This window comes from Caloenas nicobarica, chromosome 13, assembly GCF_036013445.1.
Source record: "Caloenas nicobarica isolate bCalNic1 chromosome 13, bCalNic1.hap1, whole genome shotgun sequence".
Taxonomy (NCBI): Eukaryota; Metazoa; Chordata; class Aves; order Columbiformes; family Columbidae; genus Caloenas; species Caloenas nicobarica.
Window position 1 is genome coordinate 2,118,507 of NC_088257.1, and position 23,833 is coordinate 2,142,339.

The 23,833-nt window shown below is 60.0% G+C and overlaps 2 protein-coding genes across 3 annotated transcripts in view; one reads left to right on the forward strand and one right to left on the reverse strand.

The window, feature by feature from the left end:
- STK10 (serine/threonine kinase 10) overlaps positions 1-23,833 on the forward strand; it is a 500,646-nt gene that overhangs the window by 139,734 nt on the left and 337,079 nt on the right. The gene's annotated exons all lie outside the window — the stretch shown is intronic.
- Positions 899-22,922, reverse strand: AFAP1L1 (actin filament associated protein 1 like 1). 2 transcript variants are annotated; one of them, XM_065644168.1, is made up of 19 exons: positions 22,733-22,922; positions 9,312-9,440; positions 8,658-8,741; positions 8,196-8,293; positions 7,927-8,038; positions 7,451-7,549; positions 6,540-6,751; positions 6,025-6,204; positions 5,273-5,359; positions 4,895-4,988; positions 4,626-4,778; positions 3,949-4,160; positions 3,381-3,526; positions 2,925-3,003; positions 2,681-2,795; positions 2,312-2,476; positions 1,876-2,054; positions 1,495-1,623; positions 899-1,112 (listed from the first exon to the last, which is right to left on the reverse strand). In XM_065644168.1, the coding sequence occupies exons 1-19, from the start codon at positions 22,746-22,748 to the stop codon at positions 1,089-1,091; spliced, it is 2,313 nt and encodes a 770-aa protein (XP_065500240.1). In that variant the 5' UTR covers positions 22,749-22,922; the 3' UTR covers positions 899-1,088. The 2 variants fall into 2 exon arrangements, with proteins under 2 accessions (XP_065500240.1, XP_065500239.1); XM_065644167.1 differs by having other exon boundaries at positions 2,681-2,819.

Sequence of the window (23,833 nt, forward strand, 5' to 3'; positions counted from 1 at the left end):
CCTTGTTCCCGGAACAAAAGCCTAGGCCTTTCCTTTTTATTCCTGGCTCTTGTTTCTGCCTGTGCTAAATGACCTTCCTTTACTTCTTTTCTGTTCCAGTACCCTCATTTGAAAGCACCTTTTTAAAAAAAAATATTTTTTTTTTTTTTTACACTTCCCTTCACTCCCATTTGACCACGTGCCTCGACAAATCACGTCTGACTGCAGCAGCAATAGTGTGACCACGCTGTTGGCCAGGAGACAAGCCTGTCCCTTTCCCTGCTCCCCCAAAAGCTGGCAGCGGGCTGGGGCAGGACCGCTGGGCTGCCTCCAGCCGCAGCCCTTTGCAGCGCTTACGAACTGTTTAGCAAGGTTGAAATGTATCCCCGTGTTAATTTGCATTCAGATGCTGACGCTTGAGCTTTGTTCAATCCCAAGGGAAGCCAGCGTGTCCTCACATTTACTGCCTGGAGGACAAGAACGAAATACTGGACAAGGGCACTTGGTTGAGGCACAGCGAGCTTGAGACGTGATGAACCCTGAGATGAGACCCTGCGGAGCTGGGAACAGGGCGAATGATCGGCATCTCCAAAGTGTCCGGTCCCGAGCAGCTCATGAACTCCAGCACCAAGCGGGGCAAAACCCCCAATAAGTTGGTGGTCACTTTGGAAACTGTTATCCTGGTGTCCAGAGTCGCCAGGGTGGCACACGCTGATCCTGGTAAATCAGAACGCCTGGCGGGCAGCACCGACTGCCAGACCCGGGCTCTGCCCTCTTTCCTTACCCATGACCCAGGCACACACACCTTGTGTTGAACTCCCAGCCCCGTGCGAGGCTCCCCCCAGAGATGAGCTTCCCAGTAGTATGAGACACTGATCCACGAAGGAGTTCCCTCCCCCCCACCTCCCAAATCCCCCTCCTGCCCCCTTCCCCATGGTTTATAGTGTTGCCCACGATGCAGGTGGTGCCACAGTGCTGGGGCATGGGAGGGCATCTCTCCCCATATGCCTTCCCAGCACCCTCTCGATGCCGTGGAGAAAGGGGTCGTGTAGCTCCAGCGTGAGCCCCAGTGTCCGGCGGGAGCTCGGCAGGCGTTCCTGCAGCCTGGCTTAAGTCTGCTTCTTCTCCCATTCCTGCACAGAAGGCAAAAGAAGTGGGGGATGAGGAGACATCGCTAGAGAAGTGAGTGCTGAACCCTTCAAGGGCATCCCTCCCTACTCAGGGCTTTGGACCACCCCAGCATCTTCAAAGCCTGGGGTCACTGCTGCCCCAGTCATCATAGAGGTGATGCTCTCTCACCCCTGCACCTTCCAAATGTCCCTGCAAGCCAGGCTCATGCCAGCAGTGAGTGCTGCTAAACTGGACCAGCCTGTCCGCAGGAGATGCTGGCAGTACCCTCTGCTTTTGGGGTAGGGAGCATCCCCGGTCCCCAGATTTTATGGTCAAGGAAGGGGGACAGGATGAAGGATAAGATTTCCCGTGGGGCTGGGGAGGAGAGGAGGAGTGAAGCAGGACCTTGGCCTTCCGCAGCACGTTTCCCGTGTTGGCAGGGAGGATGGAGGGACTTCTTTTCCTCAGTTCAGCTGCGCAGTTAACGGGGATCAAGTGATCAGGGGGGCTCCCGTTTGGCTTGTTTGTAGCTTCCTGTGGAAAAGGGTGAGAAAGAAGGAGGATGATGTAGGAGACCCAGGGAGCAAGGACAGCCAGGAGAAAAAAAAAAAAAAAAAAAAAGGCACAAACTGTCATGAGGTCAAACCTGACGCTTTGCTTCCCACTTCTATCCACAATAGGACAAAGCAGCAGGAATGTCCCTTCTTCCTCAGGTGCTGCTCCCCCCCGCCACCCCATTGCTGGGGGAAGCCAGAGCCATGAGAACAGGAAAGATGGGATACATACCCCATTCTCAGCCTTGCTGGTCATAGCCAGCCCCAGGGCTGGCCCTCCTGCCAGCGACTGCTTCAGCCGCTCCTTCACTTCGGTCAGCTTGAGCTCCAAGTCCACGCGACGCTCCTCCTTCTCCCGGCACTGCTCCTCCAGCACCGCCACCTGCTGCTCCAGGTCCTGCAGCTTCGTCCCTGCTTGCACAAGCACACCCAGCTCAGCATCTCTGCCGGGGGATGAGGGCACGGGGCTGGAGAAGCCACCCATCCTCCTGGATGGGGACGCTAGATGGGGCTGCCAGCCCAGCAGCGTGCAGCAGCCAGCCCGGCGCACAGCCACAATGTCACCGCCAGCCCAGCGTCCCCATCCCACCCCAGCTCTGCAGCCTGCCTCCTGTGCCCGAGCACCTTTGAGGGTCCCCTGCTGCAGAGCTTGGACGGCACCAACCCACCTGCACTGCCCTTCATGGCTTCCCGTAGCTCTCGCTTCTCTTTCCGCAACAACACCAGCTCACTGCGGATTGATGCTTTCTCCTTCTCCAGCTTCTCCTTCTCTGTCAGGAATCGCCTGGCGTCCTCCTCAGCCCGGTTCTTCCCATACCTGTACTGGTTGGCATCTGCATGCACAAGGAGAGCCCAGCATGAAGGCTCCGGCCCCAGCTGCACCAATGCCACCCACAGCCCAGCTGAGCTGGTGCAGCACACCCTGTTGCCGTGTGCCGGAGCCGGCCAGACCCCCCGTGGCCACAGACCCCCGTGGGGATCCAGCATCCTCCCACAGGGTCCCCCAGGGAGGTGTGCGGCTGAGGGTCCCCACTCACTCGATGCGTGCCTCTTCACTTTGACTTGCGGGTCCACTCGCCGCGACTTCTCGCTGCAGGAGGAGGCATGGCGCTTCACCTGGGCTCCTGCCGGCCGCCCCGGCTCCTCCTCAGCCTGCGGCGGGGATGGGAGGGAGGCCTGAAACACCCGCGGGGCCATCACAGCCTGGCCAAGGCTCCCTGGAGCATCTTCTGTAGCCCAGCCACAGTGATGGGAGAGGATGAGCTCCTGAGCTACACTCACCTGGACCTTCTCGTAGGGAACGTCATCGTACACCACACGGGAAGAGTCTGGCCGGTGGTCCTGGGAGGAGCTGGCCCACCTGTGGGAGGAGGGATGGGGTCTTCCTTTCCAGGGCATCCCTGCCAGCCCCCCAGTGAGCCCCTGCACCTCAGAGGGCTGCCTGCATTGCTCTCACAGCTTTGCTCAGAAGAACCCTACCCTACTGTGCATATGCCTTAAGTCCTTCACCAGCGTTGATGAAACACCTTCCATTTTCCATCCTGCCCAAGGAAAACCACCCTGCTTTTGGAACCACCAACCCCCTGGGACACCAGATCTCCCTGAGGTCACAGTGCAAACCATGTCCCAGCCCCTGCATTTTCTAGGGAACACATGGGCTGAGGGTCACCATTCCCAGCCCAACACTCTGCTCCCAGCACAGCCCCTTCCCAGCGCTGCATGGCAGGACAGCCTTACAGGTAGGAGTGCCTCACAGCTGTCACTATGTTGGCGATCGTCTCCACGTCCACGTAGTCATAGTGCAAGGCCTCTGGTGCTGTCTGAGAGCCCGTCTCCACCAAGAGGAGACCCAGCCAGCGGCCCAGGTCTTCGGAGCAGCTTGCCTACAAAGGAGAGAGAAAGGTTTGGGGTGCATGCCCAGCTCCTGGCCCCTCACTCGCGCCTCCCAATGCAAATCACCACTGTGGAGAAGGGCCCTCCAACACAAAGCATTTGTGCAAGACATAGGAGCTTCCAAGAGAAGGAGCACAGGCACATGCAGGAGGTCCCCGTCCCAAATCCCCAGCCACTCCCTGCAAGCCGCCTGCTTCAGCCCTGCCAGTCTCCTCCCTGCACCCAGCCTCACACACCTGCACGGCTGCCCCGTCTCAGCCAAGTGAGGCCCTGGGCTTCCTTAGCATGCAGGGCAGGGGAAAACAAGGCACCGCTTGCATGCAAGCAGTGATCATCACAGGAGATGCTCCCCCAGCTTGGCAACCCCCTCCTCATGGACCAGCACGCCCTGCCCGACCCGCTGCCCGCTCACCTCCAGCGCTGCCACCTCCTGCCCATTGCGAAGGATGCGGAAAGCGAAAGGGTGTTTGGGGCCCAGCCCTGGGACCACCTCGCAGCCCCGGAGGATGATGGCATTCACGTGGGTGCGCAGGTCAGTGCGGTCCTTGTGGAAGTAGAGGGTGTTGCCCATCAGGCGACACCAGCGCTCCTTCCAGCACTGGTTAACCAGGACGCCGAGGTGGCCTGGGGGGTGGCAGGGCCAAGGGAAAGGTCTCAGCACCTGCTCAGCCAGACCTTGGGCAGGCTTTGATGAGACAGGGCTGTCCAGAGATTACAGCGTGGCTCCCTACTTGTTTTCTCCTTCTGTGCCTCAGTTTCTCCACAGAGAGCCAGCTGGGACCCCTGGACCCAGGTGTGGTGCCAGCTCAGTGCCACACCGTCACCTGAGCCCGTTTTCTGGGAGGACATGGGCGACCCCTCGGCCCCTCCCCACACACCACAGGAACATGCAGAGCTGGGACTGGGCATCATTTTGTAGCCCGAGGCAGTGTCACAGCCCTCCTGCAGCTTGGGGAGCTTGCCCCCATCCCACTGCCCCCTTATCCCCCGCCTGCCCCCATACAGCCAGGCTGGGGGGAAGGATCCCAGCTCCCCACCGCTCCCAGCCCCGTGCGAGCTGAGCCCCGTCTGCCCCCGGCGAGCACGAACCGCAGCACGGGATGTCCTCCTCGGTGGACGAGGTCTGCGTGTCCTCGGGGGAAGGCTTCTTCTTGGAGAAGCTGATGATCCTGGTGATCTTCTTCCCTGCCGCCCGGCTCATCGAGCCCTTCAGGTCAGCCAAGCCGCTCTTTTTGCCTTTCCCTGCAAGGACAGGGTAGCTGTGTGCCCCGGCATGTGTGACAGCATCCCGCCTCTCCGGGAGAGGATGCTCCCCAGCTGTGGTGCACGCTGCTGGCCCCGCGGCCAGGGGGACATACCATGCTCGCCGGGCTCTCTGCGGGCCGCCGAGGAGCCGGTCTCACCCATCGCCACACTGTCCGAGTCCGAAGCGTGCTTCTCCTGTGACAGCCGCTGCGGGGGGAGCAGAGCAGGCACTCTGTCAGCAGCCCCCCGCAACGGCCACTATCAGCCCTTTGTCCCTCTTGCACAGGGCTGGGATGTCCCCCGGTGCCAGGGGAGCCCCATTTGCCTTCCCCAGCAGTGGGGAGCCCCATAAGCCCCACAGAGCTGCTGCGAGGATGGGAAAGATTCCTCGTGCGGCACCAGGAGCTCAAGGCTCCCCTGATTCCATGTTCCCCATGCTCAGCCCCAGCAGCCCCACGCAGCACCTCGGCAGGGCGGTTAGAAACCATCACCTTATCCAGGTCCATCTTGCATGGCATCGCTGGGGAGGTGGGGGCTTCCATCCCGCCCGCTGCCGGACTGCTGGCTTCCTTTATCACCTGCGGAGACAGCCCCCAGCAGCCACTCAAAACGGACCTGAGCACCAAGGCTGCTTTCCCTGGCTCGGCACGCTCCCGTCTCGCCGCCAGAGCTGGGCTGAACCATGGGGAGAGAGGTCCTGGCTGCTGCAGGACGGGACAGCATGCCCTGCTCAGGACACAAACCAGTTTTGCAGGTTTTGTCAGAGATTTTGGAAAACTCAGCAGTGAGGGACTCAGGTGCCGAGCCACACAGTCATCCCCCCAGCAGAGGACACCTCATGACCTCCCATTTTCCAGGCAGGTACAGCACGGCTTGCTCAGGTCATGTAAAATGACCCTGTCCTCTCACGTTTGGGGTAACAGCTGGGTTTGTGGTGTGCACAGAAGCTCCCTTCCCACCCATGGCCCCCACCTCCTGCCCCTGAACAAAGGCAGGAAAGGGCCACAGGGAAGAGGAGGGGGAGAGCAAACACCCCCACCCCGCAGGGCTATCAGCACCGGAGACGCCCAGGCCCTGGGAAGCAGCCGGCCAGCCCCTCTGACTGATAAGAAATGGGAGAAAAGCCCCCTTCCCCTCCCAGGGGGGCAAGACCTTTCCCAGGGCAGCCCCCTCCCCATCCCAGCTCGGGAGGATGCCAAGGAGGGTCTGCGGCCCCCGGGTGATGCGAGGGCAGCCACGGTACCTTCAGCCACTCCTCAGCCTGCTCCTTGCTCTGCACGGCCAGCACCAGCGCTTCGGCTCCCGGCAGCGAGAACCGCAGCTCGTGCTTCTTGCGCCGCCCGTCCTTGGGGACGTAGATGACGTTGCAGGTCCCCAGGGGCACCTCCGTGTGTGGCTGCCGGTCTTTGGAGCTTTTGTAGCACTAGAGGAAGCATAAGGAACCGCTCAGGGCTGGGCCAACACCTGCCTGTCCCACTGCTGTGCCGGGCAGAGCTGGGTCCCTCTCAGGGTCCCTTACAGGTGGCACAGATGGAGGTGGCTCAGTCTCTGCAACAGCTCTCACTCCATGGGGTCCTAAAAAAGAGGAGCCCTCCATTCACTTGCAAGGGAAGCGAGGGCAGCCTCTGTATGTGCTGTGGGGCAGCGGCAGCCTTGGGCAGGGTCTTGGCTTGGATAGTGCTATTTTTCTTCAGCTTGGACCCAACCACCCTCATAACCCAGCAGTGGGTTTCTGGCCCCCGCCACCTCTGGGCTCACCAGCAGTTTGCTGTCCCGTATGATGGTGAGCTGCTTAGCCCACTGTCCAAAGCGCTTCTTGCGCAACAGGAAAGCACAAATCCTGCAATCCTTCACCAGGTTCATGGAGGCTTCCTCCGAGGGCCACTGGTGTGTCAGCTGCTGGCCCTTCCCCTCCTCCTCCTCCTCGTCATACGACTCGTAAGAGCTGCTCATCGCATCCGAGTCATTGTCTGGAAGGAAGCAGGCGAGTCACCCCAAATAGCACCCTGGGGCCCTGCCTGCTGGCCGTGCTTGCACCCTGCCAGGGCTCCCCGCACCCGCGGGCTCCAGCACAGAGCTGGGCGTGGGTGCTGCGATGGATGGGCTCCGTGTCATCCCCTGCAAACAGCGGCATTTTGACCCCAGCTGTCTCCGTTTCCCTTCCAAAGCAGGCAGGATGCTCGTGGGCCAAATGCCAGTCCCAGGTGCATCTATCCAAACCCCTGGGCTGGCTAATTTCTTTGCAAGCTTCCAACGCTGAAACCCAGGATTAAACCTTCTACCCACAACAGAGGATCATGTGCTGGCGCTCTGCCCCACACCTGCCATGTGGGGCACAGAGGAGCAGGGCCCCACAGTGGTGTCCCTGTCCCAGTGGTGGCAAAGGCAGCTCAAGCAGGGCATGAGAGCTGTGCAGGCAGGGACATCCCTTCCCCATGCTGGTGACAGACATGGCACCGATTACAGCCCTTCCGCAGCATGAGTGCTCTGGCTCGCATGACAAACAGCACTCCATGCTCTTTGCTTTTTGCCCAGCAGCCTCTGACACACGAGAGGTCCTCCAGCCCCAAACCCACCCTCAGGCCCCTAGCCCAGCCCTCAAGCCCCCATCTCAGGGCTGGACTTTGCCAAAGCTCTTCCCTCCCCAGTGAGGGCACCCAGATACCTACAAGAGTTTTTTTGCTCCCCATTCATCCTGGTGACGGGGTAGTTGCTGTCTGCATCCTCATAATAACCATCCTCGATGGAGTTGGGAGGGCTGGAGCTGTCTGCGGAAGAAGCAGAGGGCAGCTGTGGCTGTTATACCTGGTTTCCCCCCAAGGATGCTCGGAGCAGCAAGCCTGCGAGTTGGGGCGGAGCAGCTGCCTCCCAGGACATCTCAGCGTTGGTTTTCCCCCAGCTCCAACCTCTTCCCATCACCCTGTTCCCAGTCGAGCTGGTGCAAACAACTCCATGCAATAACAGCGCAGCGGGATGGGAAGGAAGCAGCACAGGAGCGATGCTGGCGGGAGCAGCGATGTTTCCTTCCCCAGGACGAGCCGTCCTGCCCACCGAGCGCTGCCTGCTTTGGCAGGTGGGGGGATGCAGCAGGAAGCTTGTGGGGCTCCCCTACCCTTCTGACACCCCGGCATGGAGCAGAACTCACTACGGGAGGTGATGTATTCTGGGGATTTGCCAGGACCCAGGGGCAAGGCTTCCTCATAGTAATCCTCAGGCGGGGGAGTGGTGGGCAGCGGCGGAGCAGGGTCCACAGGAACCTATGGCAGAAACGCCACCAGCATTAGCCAGCCAGAGGAGAGGGCCATGAGTGCCAGCAGCTGCTGCAGTGGCAAGGGACAGGAACAGATCCCAGCCCCAGCCACCTCCCTGGGGAGGTGCAGGGCACACCTCACCTGTGCGCATTCAGGGACTTACAGTTTTTGCCGTCTGGCTCCTTGCCACCTCCAAGCCAACACCATCGCTGGTGTCCCCCTCCTCCTCCTGCATGTCCTGGAGATCCCGCAGGTCACAGTCTGCCCAGGGGTAAGTGGAGAGGGTGAAAGGAGCAGGGAACCTCAGAGCTAGCCTGCCTGCCCTGCCCGCCAGGGACCCCCAAGGAAAGCGCCCATGGCCCTTCACTGGGAGGGTGCTGGGAGATGGGCAGTGCTGGTAAATGCAGCTGGTGTGTGGATCCCCCATGGCCTGTCCCCAGACAGCTACAGGGGAGCGGGAGCAAGCGCCTGGGGTGATGCTGCCCACTCTGGACACAAGATACAGCTTTCGCTCTCCTTGCCCAGGGCACCCCAAGACCCCCTGCTGTCAGCGGGGACCTCGGGGCCAGCACTGCACCCACCCAGCGTGACTCCCGGGACATCACTCCAGGTCACCCGCACGTACCAAACTCCTCAAAGAGAGACTCCACGAAGCTGGTGCCATTGCTCAGGGACGCTGTGTTGACGTACATGTAGTCCACGTCCTTCCCTGGGAGCGAAGGGATGCTCTCAGCCCAGGGGTGGGCAGGGTGGCCAAGGTGAGCAGCAGCACCCCTGGTCCCCACAAACACCAGCCCAAGGACACAGGCCAGTGCACCCCACCATGCCATGGGGTGCTCCTCCAGAGCTGGAGTTGAGGAATCCCCAGGGATGCTGCTGCCCCCCGAGAAGGGCAGGAAAGTGGGAAGGCTGTGAAGCCCCAGGTGCACATCCCTCCTGGCCTTCCCACGGAAACCCCTGCGCTCAGCAAAACCATTGGCAGGAAGATCTCAGTGAAGTGGCCTTTCCGCAGGGAGCAGCCCCCCCGCAGCCCCGGCAGGGCTGACACCAGCCCCATGCCTGGGGCAAGGAAAAGCTGGGAAGCAAGGGCAGGAGCAAAGTGCCCCGAGGGGGCTGAGCAGATGTTGGGCGCTGGGCACAGGGGCAGCTCATCCCTGCCCTGCAGATGGTTTTCCCCAGCCTGTTGGGGTTTTGGCCTGGGGCAGGGTTGGGGACAGACACTGCCCCTGGGGACAGCCACCGGCCCTGGGGACAGCCACCATGGGAGCAGGGCACAGACCTGCAGGTGGCTGCAGCTTCTGCAGGATGGTGGAGACGGCCAGCTTCTTCTCCTGCGTGGTGGCGCTCAGGTACTCGTGGTCCAGCAGCTTGAGCAAGACGCTGAGCTCTGGCAGGAGCTGGTCCAGCACTGCGGGGAGCAGGAAAAAGCCCGTCAGCCAGGCTGGTGTCAGCGTGCTGGGCTTGACACGAGGCAGAAGGGGCTGGAATGTGTGGAAGACCCTAGGATGGGCATCTTCCCCAGCTGGCCCGGCACAGCTCCGGCAGTGTTTGCTAAGTGCACACGTGCTCCTTCTATGCACAAGCTTCTCCACCTGCACACAGACACCAGGATGTAGCCTGCTGAGCCCATGAATGGAAACACCAGCTCTGCAGGCTACTGGACGGCTATCAAAGGGCTCAGCACACAGATTTTTCCACGTAGCTAAAACTACATCTCTGTTCACCTGACAGCATATTGCTGCTGGTGCCCCCTCGCTGTCATAGGCACTGGGGGGTGACGGAGGGAAGGAAAGAAGGAAGGAAAGGAAACCCAAATGCCACCTCCAGAGCGACCTGGCAATGCCGCCCAGGGGATGTCCTCCCACCCCTCACCTGCTCAGACCACCCATGACCTCCCAGACCAGTGTCACCTCCACAGGGTCCCCATACACCTCTTCACGCTCCTCTGCCCTGCTGTCACTCCTTCCCTGTGTCACCCCAGCTCACCCATGCTGCTCCAAGGCCACTTTGCTCTTCCCTCCAGGCATGGAGCCACTGCCCCAGGGGACAGTTCCTGCCCCATACGGGTGGCCTGAAGGGTGCCCGGCAAGGGGACAGGGACTGCAGGACAGAAGGGGCTCTCCCCACCCAGCTCCGTGCTCGCTGAGCCTTGATCCAACACACACGGCCCCAGAGGTTGCCAAGAGGGTCAGAGCAGCTGAAATCCTGGCAAAGAGGAGCCGCACCAGAAACCACCACTCATCTGCTTTCCCATCCCTTGGTGAGACCCCAGCAGCTGCCAGGTCCTGGGCTGCACCTGGACACAGCATCAGCCCGGCAGACAGAACCACACAGCAGAGATGGGGAGAGCCCAGCAAAGAGTAGGAAAAGAGAATTTGCCGCAAATCACCATTACAGGCACAATACATGAAAGTGCAGCTCTCTTTGAGATGGTGATTCATGAGCTAGGTTTTAGGAAGCAGAAGCACACTGCAGCTTTGGGGTTACCCATGCAGCAAGGGTCCAGAAAACACTTGGCTGTTTGCACATAAGAGTAGGGCTACAACAAAAATTCATCACTGAAAGCTGCCCCTCCGGGCTCTCCCAGGGGAAGGGCCCTGGTAGAGCAGAGCTGGGGGGCAGTGGGGGCCGGCATGGGATGTATCACCCAGGGAGAGGGCAGAACACTGTGCTGCTGCTGCTGCTGCTGGGATCCTTGTTATTCGTGTTATTTAATGAGCTTTCACTGGGCCCTATCCAAACACTGCATCCACTCTGCCCAACGCCCACCAAAAACTGGGCTGCTACAGGTTTGACCCAAGATTTTGGGTGCACACCTTCCACCCCCATGAGCTGTGGTTCAGAGCACAGACTGAGTTCCCCGAGACCGGTGCTGCCCAAAGCAGGGAGAGTGCAGTAAAACCAACTGCTGTTTCAAAGCTTTTTGGCTATCGGGGAACCCAACACGAGCGGGTCGATGCAGATCAGCACCCAGCCAAGACAGGTCCTCGGGCAAGGAGACAGCGTGCCCAGCCCCACATCGTGCCTGGCCCCACATCGTGCCCGGCCCCACATCACCACCTTCCCAGGACACACAGCAGGATGCAACTCACAAGCCTCTTCCTGCCCCCCCCGGGTGATGGGCTTCTATCTCGGCAGACCTTCTGCTTCCTCCTCCCTCCCCAGTGCCAAGCTAAACAGCAGCCTCAGCCTTTTCGGCAAGGGTGGCTTTGCCAGCACCCATCTCCTGTGGGCAGGCCAAACCAGGACAGGTATCCTCCAGGCAGGGAGAGAAGCCTCAGCACAGCTCCAGGAGAAGCAAGCGAGCCTGGGGAGCTGGCAGCATCCCCCAGCATATGGGGAATGAGAGCTCCAGCCACGCAAGAGCCTCAGGCATGTGATGAGCAAGGGCGAGCTCTCAGCTCCCACAGCCCTCTCCTTGCCCCTCTGCAGAGGCAGGAAGGGAGGGAAGGGGGACAGAACCTCCCTGGGGTGTTTGCAGAGCACTGCATGGGCAGGATGGGAGCAGGCTCCTGCTCAGCAATGCCGTGGTGGTTCCCAGGTGAGACATGCTCCGCCGCAGGGCTTCGTGGGGCAGGGGACTAGCAAGGAAGCAGCTGGAACAAAAAGCAAAATGTCTTCCTGTCCACCCAGAACCTGCAAGCGTCGAGGGAGACACCCATCTCCCTGCTGCCCCAGCTCAGCAGCCTCTCAGCTGGCCATGAGCTCCCATGGAGGAGATGGGACCACGCGCACACCCTACATCAGCTTCCCACAGGCACTGAAGCCCAGGCCATGGTGCTCACCAGCATCCCCATCCCCTGCCCTGCACAGGACATCTCTCATCACAGCCACCAGCTCCCGTGTCAAGGCTTTGGACCAGCCGAGGGTGAAAGCGCAAGCGGGTATCTATTAATAGTGACAAAGCAGGCAGCGTGCGTGGCGAGGGGGGCAAGGAGACCCCCCTGCACAGGAGAAGCGATAGCGGCCGATAAGCGAGGTTTGTTGCTCGGCTTGGCAGGCGAGTGAGCTCATCAGCAACACCCCGAGCGCCAGCCCTGAGCCGGGCTGCACGGAGCGCAGCGTGGGGCCAGCACTGAAGGCGCCTTTGTTTCCCCTCAGCTGAGCTGTCCCCTCCGTCTCCCTTGTTAAACATCCTCCGAAATACAAGGGGGGGACGGTCAAAGAGGCCTGTGATGCCAGGAGGGCACATGGCCCGCTGAGCGGAGCCTCTGCCCGGGGGAAGTGGAGGAAGGGAAGGAATTCATTTCCTACACTCGTTAGGCTGCCAGCCTAAACCAGGTTAATGGTGTGGCTGCAGGAAGCAACGGGAGATTGCTCCGGGGTTGCTGCGTGGAGGGCAGCAGGTGCCAAAGTGACCGACCCAAGGTTACCAGGCAAGCAGGGACCAGCGCGTTACCTCTGCAATAGCCAGCGGGAGCAAGCACAGACCCCGCGCCAGCGAGCACAGACCCCGCGCCAGCGAGCACAGACCCCGCGCCAGCGAGCACACCCCTGCCCTTGGGGCTCTGGCCAATGCAGCATGAAATGAGGCGGCAGCAGGACATCAAAGGGCTCCTGGGGGGAAGGTGACACAACATCAGAGCAGCCACAGGCGTCGAGCAGGTGACGGAGATGAAAAGGGACCCGGTGTTCCCCACCCACTCGCTCATAGGACACCTCTGGCCTCGCACCTGCCTCTGGTGCTGACAAATGTCTCCCACCTGCTGCTTTCTTCAGGAGCTTCTCTTGCAACTGAAGTCCTGTGGGATGGCACTGCCTTGCTGGGCTCAGGCTTTGGACACAGACATCCCAGAACAGGGAGTAACACCAGCCTCCCCTCCCAGAAACTCACTCCTCTCCATGTTTGCAGCCTGTCCCTCTGCTGTGGCAGGACGGGGAGATGTCAGTGAGGTCTCTGAGCCTGCAAAAGCCCAGAGCCGTGGCAGCAGCTGGCTTTGGCATTAGCTAATTGGCACTGATTGGGCTGTGGAGACCCAGGGCAGATCTGCCGGGACAGGGTGAGCCGGGTGACCAGAACCAGGACACTGCTGCTGGCCAGGACAACGGGGCAGTATTTCATCTGCCGCTAAAGCCTGCCCTGGAAGCAGCAGCAAGCACAATGCGGGCAGGAGAGCTGTGTCCCCTCCAGCACCCCGCCACCTCTCTCCACTCTGCACCCAGGCCAGCTCTATTTTTGGACCCCGCAAGCACTCCCCACTTCAGGGACCAGCTTCCACAGTGCGGAGATAAGGGTCTAGGCACAGCCTGCAGCTGCAGAGCCCATCTCCCCCTCCTCCGCCTCTGCTCCAGCACAGGAGCAAAAATCAGGTCTTGTTCCAGCAACCTGCAGAGATGAGGAGGAGGAGGAAGAGGCTCCGGCCAAGCCAAAGCAGGAGTTGCCTGGTGCACAGACCCAGCTTTTGCAGGGGGAGAGATAAAACAATGCCTGTGGAGTTGTCACCCCAAGCAAAGCTGGTCTACAGCCTGAAAACAGAGTCCCAGGGAGGGGAGACGCTGTTTCACAGCACAGTAACGCTGCAGCGGGAGATGCACAGGGACCCTTGTCCTGCAGCCGTGGGTGTCCCGTCCTCCGCCTGCCCTGGCCGCGCTTCCTCCCGCGCCAGGTGAAGGATGGGGGCGAGGGGGACCGGGGGGAAATCGGATGCTGGGAGTGACGGCCATTGTTTGTAGCTAAAATAAAAACCAAGCAAAAATAAACCTTTCCTGTTGGCACGGGCAGGGCCCTGGGACACCCTGCCTGCCTGCGCAGGGCTGCTTAGAGCTGCCATTGGCAGTAAACAAACCTTTATAGCTCCTGAGATGCCTTAAATAGGCGGGGTGTGGGCCAGAGAAGAGGGCACAGCCAGGGGCCACCCCAGCACCCAGTGGCAGTGACAGAGATGCCCCATCTCCAGGAGGAGCCCTGCAGGGAGGTCACCCACCCTGTGGGACAAACAGACCCAGCGCTGCTGGAGGAGTCACTGGCAGGAGATAAACCGCTTTGCCCTCTCCACAGCCTGATGCGAGCACGAGACACCCGGGCACCGGCATGTGTCCCCATCCCTCGCTGCCTGTCGCCAGCTCCTTCTGCCCCAGCACGGGCTGTGGGCATCACCGCACGGGCGATGTGTTGACAGTCGCCTCCAGCCCCAGCGCGCTGCTTCTCCCCCCAGCCGGGCCAGCTTTCCCCCACTCCTTTTTCTCCTCCTTGAGGAAGACCACGGCCTCACGAGCTCTTTGCTGAGCTCCCGGGGCAGTTTCTGTTCCCGTTCCCATTCCCATGGAGGTTTCTTTCCGATCAGGAGGAGGCAGCTGCGCGGCCAGCGAGGAAGTGCCTTGGCGGGGGAGGCACAGTGCTCCCAGAATTGTTCCTTTGTGCAGAAGACAGGAGGACAAACTGCTGCCTGCCTGCACCTTGCCTGCGGCCACCGCTCCTCCGGTGCAGGCAGGAGAAGGGCAGCGCTCAGCCCTGGGTGAGCAGGGCTTCCCAGCCAGCCATCCCCCAGCTGGGTGTGGGGCAAACTGGGATGACTGGGATGGGCTGGTGGGGCCAGGAACACCAGCCTGGAAAGTACCTCCTCCTCCCAGCATGGAGCAACTAAACCGGGGTGCTCCAGCCCGGGGGGGTTTTAGAGAAAAGCCAGCCATTAATGACCACACTTGAGCTCTGGCAACATCCCATAACAGTGGAAGATTTGCTCAGGGGCCACTCGATGCACATGAATCATCTCCTCCCTGGAAACAAGGGCCCCTTGAGCGGGGCAGATGAGGGGAAAGTCTCCAACTCAGCATCCAACAATGTCAGCAGAAGCCCGAGCGTCTGGGGCTGGCTCTGGCATGGCCAGGAGCCCCCCACCCTCCCCAGCTCTCCAACTGCCCCCACTGGTGCCTCTTCCCACCCCTCACTGCGATTAACCCCTTGCCATTAGCCCCAGGACCCCAGCAGCCATCCCTGCTCCCCCAGCAGCTCCCAGCTTGGGCACCGCAGCATCCCTGGGCATTGTGGAGCACAGGATGAGCTCAAACCTTTTGATCTGTCCCCCAGACTCTTGGCACCTCCCTGCCACCTCCCCACGGCACACCCTGCACCCGGGTAGGGACATGTATCTCCTGGGGACGTCATCATCATGACCTTACAGTAACTAATATCCATAGCCGATAACCTTGGAAAATCAGTCCTGGGAGAAGAACATGAAACCTGCATGCTCAAGGGGGCAGAAGGTCCCCCCACCAGCTCTCCCTCCCAGCGCAGTCACCCACGGGCTTCTCTCCTTACATGAAGGAGCCTGCAGGGTTCACAGGGTCCCCCCATCCCATTCCAGCCCTGGGAGAGGGGGAGATGTGCAAACAGAGAGGTTACAGAATAAGAAGCCTGCCCTGGCTGAGCCTCCCTCATCTTTTGCCTCTCTGCTCCTTAAGCACACCCCAGCGCTGACAGCAGCTGGGGGGGATCGTTTCCCAGCACAACCCCAGCGGCACAGCCAGCTCCGCTGCTTTCAGCAGCACTGGTGTGACGGGTCCTGCGTCTGGCCCAGCGCCTCTGCCAGCAGCAGCTCATCTCCCCGGTATAAATAGCTCTGCAGAAAGCCTTATCGCATGGCCTGGCTCTCAGCTGCCCTCCCAGCCCAGCAGAGACCTGCTAAGCAGAGAGTCCAAGCCCAGGCACCGTGGCACAGCCACTCTCAGCCCCACTGTACCCAATCCTTTTTGCTTCACCCTGGCCCTCTACGCCAAAGCAGTTTCTCAGAATCCTTGGCAGCCCCCAAAATGCAGAGAAGAGCAAGGGGAGCAGCAGCACAAGCCCAGGGGATGGTGCTCTGCCCGGTGTACCCAGACAGTGCCAAGAGTGCGAGCACCAGGGAATTGGCCGCAGGAGCAAGGCCCCAAACACCCCCGCCTCAATGCACTGTTTTCCGGAGGAGTGACAGCTTCACATCCTCACCACAGCCTTACACATGAAAACAGGAGTCCTGAATAGAGAGAAGTGTAATTACAGGCCGACAGCTTGCACAGGGCAAAGATTATCACCCGCATTCACACCCCTGCCAGCTCACACACTGCAGAAACCAGCACTCACTGCTGTGGGGCCACTCAAGCCTCTTCTCTATATAAACGGAATAAAGGAGAAACTGGAGAACTAGGGGGTCATGGTGGTTCCCTTCGCACTCAGCCCCGTGCTGGCAGGAGCCCCCTCGCAGCATGAACCAGAGTCGGGGTTCGACCCCAGCTGGGTCGAGGCTCTCCTGGCGATGCCCGTGCTCAGGGAATGGCTGCGGGTGGGAAATTTCCCCCTCCTTGGCAGCGACCGTCCATCCAGAGCTGCAGCACCCTCACCCTGCCCGCGCCGCTGGGCACCACAGTCCCCTTGGGCTCACGGAGGGGTGTCACCTCCCCAGGGAGCCCCCAACAGAGCCACGGGGCATCAGAGGGGCCAAGGGTCTCTGAGCTGGCACGGCTGCTGGCAGAAACGCCCAGGACAGCCCTTGTTGGGCTGCAGGGTATGTCCTTCCTCCCAGCAGCTTGTATGGAAACAGAGCAGCTTCAGAAGTGGTGCAGGTAATAATTAACAGGCTGATTAAATCACCCACAAACATCTCCTGTGACCCAGGCAGATAAGGACCCTCCAGTGCCCCGTGCTGCAGCCCCAGTCCTTCTCCACGGGCTGCTGGGGCTGTCCTGTCCTCCACTGATGGCTTTAGCAGCCCTTTATCCGCCTCCTGGAGAGGACTGTGGTCGTTCCCTTTAGCTCACCAAAAGCAAACTTTACCCCTCTAACCCAAAGAGGCTGCAGCTGCCCCCACCCCTGAGAAGGAGGCAGAGGTTTCAGTATCACGCTCTCTTACTGCCGAGTAGAGCAAGAAGCTGAGCAAATAAAAGCAGGCAGGTGAAGTATCGCTGAGTGACCCCGGTCATGCCCCCAGCCTCCTCCCTCTGCCCCGGACCCCCGAACCCTGGGCAGGGGGTCCCAACCCCAGGTACAAGTTGTTGCCAGCCACAGCTCAGCCCAGTGAACACAGTTAACTCTGCAAATACGCATGGACCAGACACAGGGCTTCCAGGCTCCATTTCAGAACTTGGTGCCAGTGTCAGCGGGTGCATGGCAGGATGCTCTGCTGGGCCAGCCTGGGAGCAGGGCTTGGAGGCTGCTGGCTGGAGAACGCGTTTAGATAATGAATGAAAAAGAGAGGTTTGAGATGCCCTTTAAAGGAATAGTCAGGCACGGACGAGACCTGCTGAGTAATGTATAAAAACTAAGCTTCAGGCAGAGGGGGGATGTTAGGATTAGTTAGAACCCAGAATAAACTGTGTTTTCTCCAACCAAAATTTTGGTGTCGGCCTTTTCCAAACAAACTCCACAGCGCAGGGAGCAGCAGGTTGGCCTTGGTTTCCCCTCCGACACTGGCAGAGGCCCCAGGGCCAGTGCCACAGCCACTTGCCCACCCCTGCGATGGGGAAGCTCCCCCCGGGTTGCACCTTCTTGCCTGTAGCTGGAGCTGCCTCGGAGCTGGGGGGACCTGCAGCGCTCCCCACTCTGTAGCTCTCCATCTCCACCAAACCTCAGCCTCCAGGACAGCAGCAATCACAGCTAATTGCAGGCACTGTGGCTGGAAACCCGCTGACTCAAGCACCCCGGTGCTGATGGTGGTTGTCCCATGACATGTCCTCCCCACCGCCCTGCGCCCGGGCAGGCACAGCCATGTCACCACCCGGGGCTGCGTGGGTGCTCCAGCCCCCAAATCTCCAGACGCCCCAGCCCCACTGATGGGGGTGGGAAGCTCTCTGCATCCTAAAGGGCTGCTCTCCGTGTCCCATGTGTCCCCCGACCTAAAGCCAAAGTCCAAAACTTCTTGGGTGCAAAACCTGACCCACAAGAGTGAGCTGGGGGAGGCTGGCAGGGCTGACATGTGTTTCTGGGAGGAAGGCTCACCCGAGGCGGTTTTCCCTGGACCCTCAGAAGCAGAGGAGGGTGCAGGACCCTCGGCTGGTAGGGTGTGGGTGGGAGGGCGCAGGTTTTGCAGGAGGGAGCTGGCGGATTAGCCAGCAGCCAGCTTCGCTTTCCCAAACACCTTCAGCCTCATTGCACGATGCAGACTCCGCTTTTCAGAGGAGAAACCACAGACCCCCTGTGGGGGAAATATCCTCGTGGAGTCAGGGGGAGGGAGACAAGCACCCAGCACCCAATCTTCTGCGTTAGCATCCCTGCTCTGACCCCAGCGATGCCCTGGAGCTCGGCAGCTGTGCTGGGCACGCGTCCCCTCTGCCCGGTGTGGGGACCAGGACCCTCTCAGTGGCCACCCCAGCCCTGTCCCTGCAGGAAAGCGATGTTCCCGGGCTGGCATGGGCAGGACACGGCAGAGGGTCTCTGTGTTTGGGGGCCGGAGCCGTGCTGCCCCGGAGGACTCTCAGAGGGCAGGATAAGCGTATTTTCTCAGCTGAGAACAGCCCTTCCGTTTCCTTCCCTTGCCCAGCTCTGCCGGGAGCATCAGGTGCAGCGGCAAGGCTGCTGGCCCATAGCATTTCCTACCCGCTTAACCCCTGCGGGGCAGGGCCGGAGAGCCAGGAAAGCCGGTTTATCCCAGTAGGAAAGCTGACAAACTTGAGCCCAGGGGAAGGTGAGACTGCTCTGGTTATTGCTGATGGCTCTGCCGGTGCTGGGATGGGTTCACCGTATCTGCTTTTAACTCCAGGTCACAAAAGCCAGCTATCAAACCTGTTCCTGTGTAACTTCTATTCCTGGCTCTGTCCTTTACAACCTCAGTTTCCCAAAGTATAAGGTGACACAGGGACCACATGAAAATGGGAAGCTGAACCCACGGGACGAGGAGCCAAAAAGGGGCTGTTGCCCCATCACCAAGCTGGGTGGGCTTTATGTTAAAAAAAAAACCCAGAGGAGAGCCAAACCCACTCTTCAAGCAGCTCCTTACATATCTCCTGCTAATTGCCAGTGATCAGAACACGCCAGCATCTCCCAGAGCTCCCCCCTATCACTTCCAGGATCACATACAAATGAAACCCACTTCAAAAAAAAAAAAGAAGTATTTTGAGCATGGAAATCCCTTGCAGCAAAGATCTGTTTTCGTTCCAAACTGTTACGAAATGTCAGTGTTTTCCCCGGCCTGCCAAAGAGCATGCCTTTGATGTGATGGGAGGCATATCAGGAGCAAAGAGGGAAGGGGCTGCAGCAGCCGTGCCATGGAGGGAGCCTGGGGAGGGAGGGCAAACACAGTTATTTTCATCCTTCCCCACTGCAGAGGCTACAGGTCGTTTGCACAGCGTCTGCAGAAGGACCTGAGCTCCCCGAGTGCCGCCAAGTTTAGCCCCACAGGGTGACAAAAGTCTGTCGGCGGCTGCACAGGTGCTGTCCCCGCTCCATTCATCCCATGGGTGCCCTGGCAGGAGGTGCCAGACCAGGTGTGTTTGCACAGAGTCAGGGCTGGGAGAGACAATGCCGAGCTCCTTGGGAGGTTTCCAACCAAACTGTCCTGCTGTTGCCCTGGAAGAGTGACATTTAATGGATATTTTGCAGGACTGACAGTTGTGCCATTAATTTTAAGGTTCCTTATATGCAGGATGAGATGTGCGTTTCTCAGAACAGAGCTTTAGCTGTGCCAGACTGGGCAGTAGCTGGTGTAGGGTAGGGTTAAGGGGTTAGGACATTGGTCTGGGATGCCAGAAACCACTTCAAGCCTTCACTCTGCTAAATTGTTATCTCCTGTCCCCAGCAAGTTATTTGGCTATTGAACAACAGGCAAATCTTGGGTCAAGCCCAGTTTTCACTCCCTGTCCTCCTCTGAAAAGCTTTCCCACTGTTTGGGATGAGACAACTTCTTCAAAATCTTTAAACAAAGTTTTCCTGGGCTGGGATAAGAACCATCCGCTGGCTTCGGGCAAGAGGATTTCAGGCTGGTCGGCGCTCAGCGCTGCTCCAGAGCAGAGAGTGCGTCAGCCTCACTGCTCGGCACGTTTGCACCGGAAAACAGCATTTCCAGGTCAAGAGCAAAGGCGGGAAAGAGGCAGATTTTCCAGACAGCCCAGGCAGATAGGACAGTCCCCAGGGTCCCTGGCTGGAGGACACTACCCCGCAGCAGTCAGTGAGGGCACCAGCCTGCTCCCTCCCCTCTCCAGCAGCGCCTGCTGCGTCAGGCACCTGTGATGTGCAGGGCAGGTCTGTGTCCCCCCAGAGCAGCCAGGCCGGTTTCAACACAGATCCAGTATCTACAGCGAGACCTGTTTCCCCCAGTTAAGGGCAGTGCCGCACATGGAAGGGTATTGGAAAATACAGGGGAAAAATAACTCCGGTGCATTGCTCTGCATCAGCATCCCCAGAGCTGCCCTCCCACTCCGCGTTGCCCCGCACAGGGTGGGCTCAGCCCCTTCCCCGCACGGCCCTGGCCATAAACAGGCGGTGGCCCCGGGGCAGCTGAGTTTCCAGCGGAAGGAATGGCTGCAATGCGGGGGAGAGCTCGGCACTTGCCTGGCGCGCTAACAGCTGGCCCGATCTGTGTCTGTCACCCACCCCGCGCCCCCTTCCACCGGGCGGGATTCTTGCTGCCCGCTTGCAGGCGGCCGGTCAGGAATGATCCGGGCTCCCTCCCACCAATTCCATTCCTGTGGGCAAGCCGGAGCCAAGTTTATCCCTGACGCATCTCCGTCAGCTTTGCTGGATTTAGACCCCGGATAAGTTTGGGGCAGGACCTAAATTCTGGTGGCACAAAAGGTCAGGGAAGAGTCCCTAATGAGGAGAAGCCACGTGCAAGCACAGCCCTGCTAGAGCAAAGGCTCATGGCACAGATCACCTCCCGAATCACACACACATGCACTTCTCCATCTGCAGAACTTGAAACAACTCTGCAAACAGCCCACAGCACCAATTCTCTCAGTTAGTGTAGAGTTGAGCCCCTCACCGGCTAATGCCCAGCCTGCTGGGAAAGGCAGCACACTCGGCTGGAGCATGGAAAGCGATGAAAAAGCTGGTGTATAATAAAGCAAGAACAAGTCAGGGGCTGAGCCGAGCTCCAGGTGAAATGGGGGCTGCCAGAGAGCAGGCAGGGGCTGGGAACGGGCCACAGAGCTCCTGCCCACCACTGGACCCAGCACCCCCTGCACTAGGGAAAGGAGCCCAGCGACACCCCCACACCTCCCCTCCCTGAGCCACAGCCCCCAGAGGGATCCAACAGCACGGGGTGATGAGCAGGAGGGTCTGGAGGAGGTTTACATTAGCAAAGAGCCATCCAGGTGCCAAAGGCAATTCATTACAAGCACTGAAAGCAAAGCAGGCAGGCACTGCTGCTGCTACCATAGAAGGCACCAGTGAGGGGGATAAAACAGCAGAGCTGCTCCCCCCTGGCAGGGCCAACCTGTGGAGCAGTAGCACTGTGCCTGGGCCCATCTCCATGATGCTCCAGGAGGTTTCCACAGCATGTCAGGCACTCCCTGCCCTTCCCTGAAGTGAGGTCCTGGGTTTGATTTTTGGGGTGGGATGGGGTGCAAACAAGGTAATGTTCCACCAGCTTGCACGGCAAGAGAACAGGGACGCCAACAGCCTCTGCTCTCATCTCTCCCAGTCAGTGAGGTTCCCTGGGACCCCAAAGGACAGTTCTGGCATCATGTATCATTTGACAGCACTCCCCCTCCCACAGCAGCACCCTCCTTTAGAGCCAGAAAAGCCACCCTGTCCAGCTGGCAGGGCGAGCTGCAGCCATGGGGGAAGGCTGTCCCTGTCACCGTCCCCTCCTGGGCTGCTGGGCACTGACACAGCTCTCCGAGCACCAACACCACAAGCTGCAGCCCGAGAGTAAAACTCCTCACACTGCATTTCCACGGCGGAAACACAATCCCATCCTTTTACATCAGGAAAGGGAACTCTTGACCTTTGGGCCTTTCGGGTGCTGACCCAGAGCTGCAAACACAGCACTGCCTGAACCCCTGGGACTTCAGCACGGTCCCAGCCTGCAGAGCCAGGGCGATGCCTCTGGCCTCCCTGTTATCATTTTTGGCTGGTGCTTCTGTAGCATCTCCAAGGACCGGTCAAGGGCCAGGACTCTGGTGCTACACCATGTCACCACCTGCTCCTCCTCTGCAGCCCCAGACCACTGTTGAGCAGCAGCAAGCAGCAATCCTCCCCAGAAGCCTCCCTCTGCTCCCCCCAGAGCCCTGCCAGCCCCAGCAGAAAGCCAGGACCTTCTCTGCAAAGTTGGCCCGAAGCCCTGGCAGGTTTATTCATATCCCAGATCAAAGCCTAACAGCTACGTGAGCCTGATGCCACAAGCTGCAGGCGGGAATCACACATGTGGGAATGCAGCCGCTTCCCAGCAGGGTGGGGATCAGGCCCTCTATGGGTTTATGAGACCACCAGCATCTTCCTCACCTAGGGAAACTCTCTGGATCTGATCAGCTCCATCTGGAAACACCAGTCACCTCCCTTTCTATGACCATAATTTCCTTTAACAAGTGCTTACACCCCACAGGCTTGCTTACACAGGCTTTTCACCCATCTGACCAGCAAAAGGAAACTGGTACCAGTTTGTGTCCCAACTGGCCCTTCCGCAGGGCTGGCGGGTGGCGAAGTCACCCTGGAGGGAGGGTCCCGCATCGATCCGGTGAGCTGCACCCACTCGGTTGGGAAGGGATGGGAAGGGATACGCGACCCCCAGCCCCCCGGCACCGGGACCCCCCTCTCCCCGCCGTGCCGCCCGGTCCCGTCCCGGCCGCTCTTACCGCTCAGACGGTCCATGGTCCCGGAGGCGCGGGCAGCACCGGCCGCCCCGGGAGGCGCGGGCGAGCGAGTGCCACCGGCAGCCGCCGCCCGGCGGGGCCGGCTCTCGGCTGCGGAGCGGCCAATCGCTTCGTCCGCCCCTCCCTCGGCGCACGGCAGCGCCGAGCACCAGCACGGCTCGGCACGGCCCCGGCAGCCCTGCTGGAGGTGTGTGTCCAGCCCGGCAGACGGGCGGGGGGGTTGTCCCCACCGCTGCTGGGGCAGCGCGCACCTCCCTCCAGCCCCCTCGCACGGCTGGGAGTGTCCCGGGGTTTCCCCCAACTCCGTGTATCACCCCCCCGGTGCTGCCCTACACCAGGTGTGTATCTCCCCGAGGTGATACCACCCAGGTGAGACCCCACAGAGGGCGTCGAGCACCCCCAGCAGTGGCAGCACCCCGGATCCCTCCATGGAGGGTGGGGGTCTGGAGCAGGCCACCTCCACCTGCCCACTCCCTGCCGGTGGGGGTCGTTGGTTTGGGCAAAGATCCAGAATGAAGCCCCAACACCCAAAGGCACATCCACTGAGCAAGCACACTGCCCCCATACCCACTCACTCCCTGCTTCACCTGTGCTGCCTCCTGCTCCCCTCCCACCCAAAAACCCCTTCATATCCGCTCCCTCCTGATGCCCCTCATGTGCCCAGCCTCTGCCTGGCCATGGTGCTCATGCCATCATCACTGTCCCCCAACAAGGACCTCAGGGGAGATCTGGGTTTGGGAGACTTGTGAGGTGCACGAGGGACCGTCCTACACGTGGAGAATGTGGGCTGGAGAGGCTTTCTTACCTCTGAGAGGTAACAATGAGCCCTGCCTCAGTTTCCCCATCTTTGCCATGCAGGCAGCTGCTAGGAGCAGTTAGTTAGTGTCCATAAAATGCTTTGAAAATGAAAAGCTCCCCACTGTTGTGTTATTATTATTATTATTAATAATATCCTCCAGGCTTTATCGCTGAAACCGCTGCTGGAGATGGAAGTTTCTTATAGCTCCAAATGGCTGAGCTTGGTTCAAGGAGCTGTAGTGAGGGTGAGATCATCATAAATACAATCAGTTCATTTACTGCAGC

Coding starts and splice junctions, on each gene's coding strand:
- AFAP1L1 (XM_065644167.1), bottom strand. Junction 4,779..4,894: donor CAGAGAGCCCGGCGAGCATG/GTATGTCCCCCT, acceptor CTGTCCTTGCAG/GGAAAGGCAAAAAGAGCGGC. Junction 2,477..2,680: donor AGTGAAGAGGCACGCATCGA/GTGAGTGGGGAC, acceptor TTGTGCATGCAG/ATGCCAACCAGTACAGGTAT.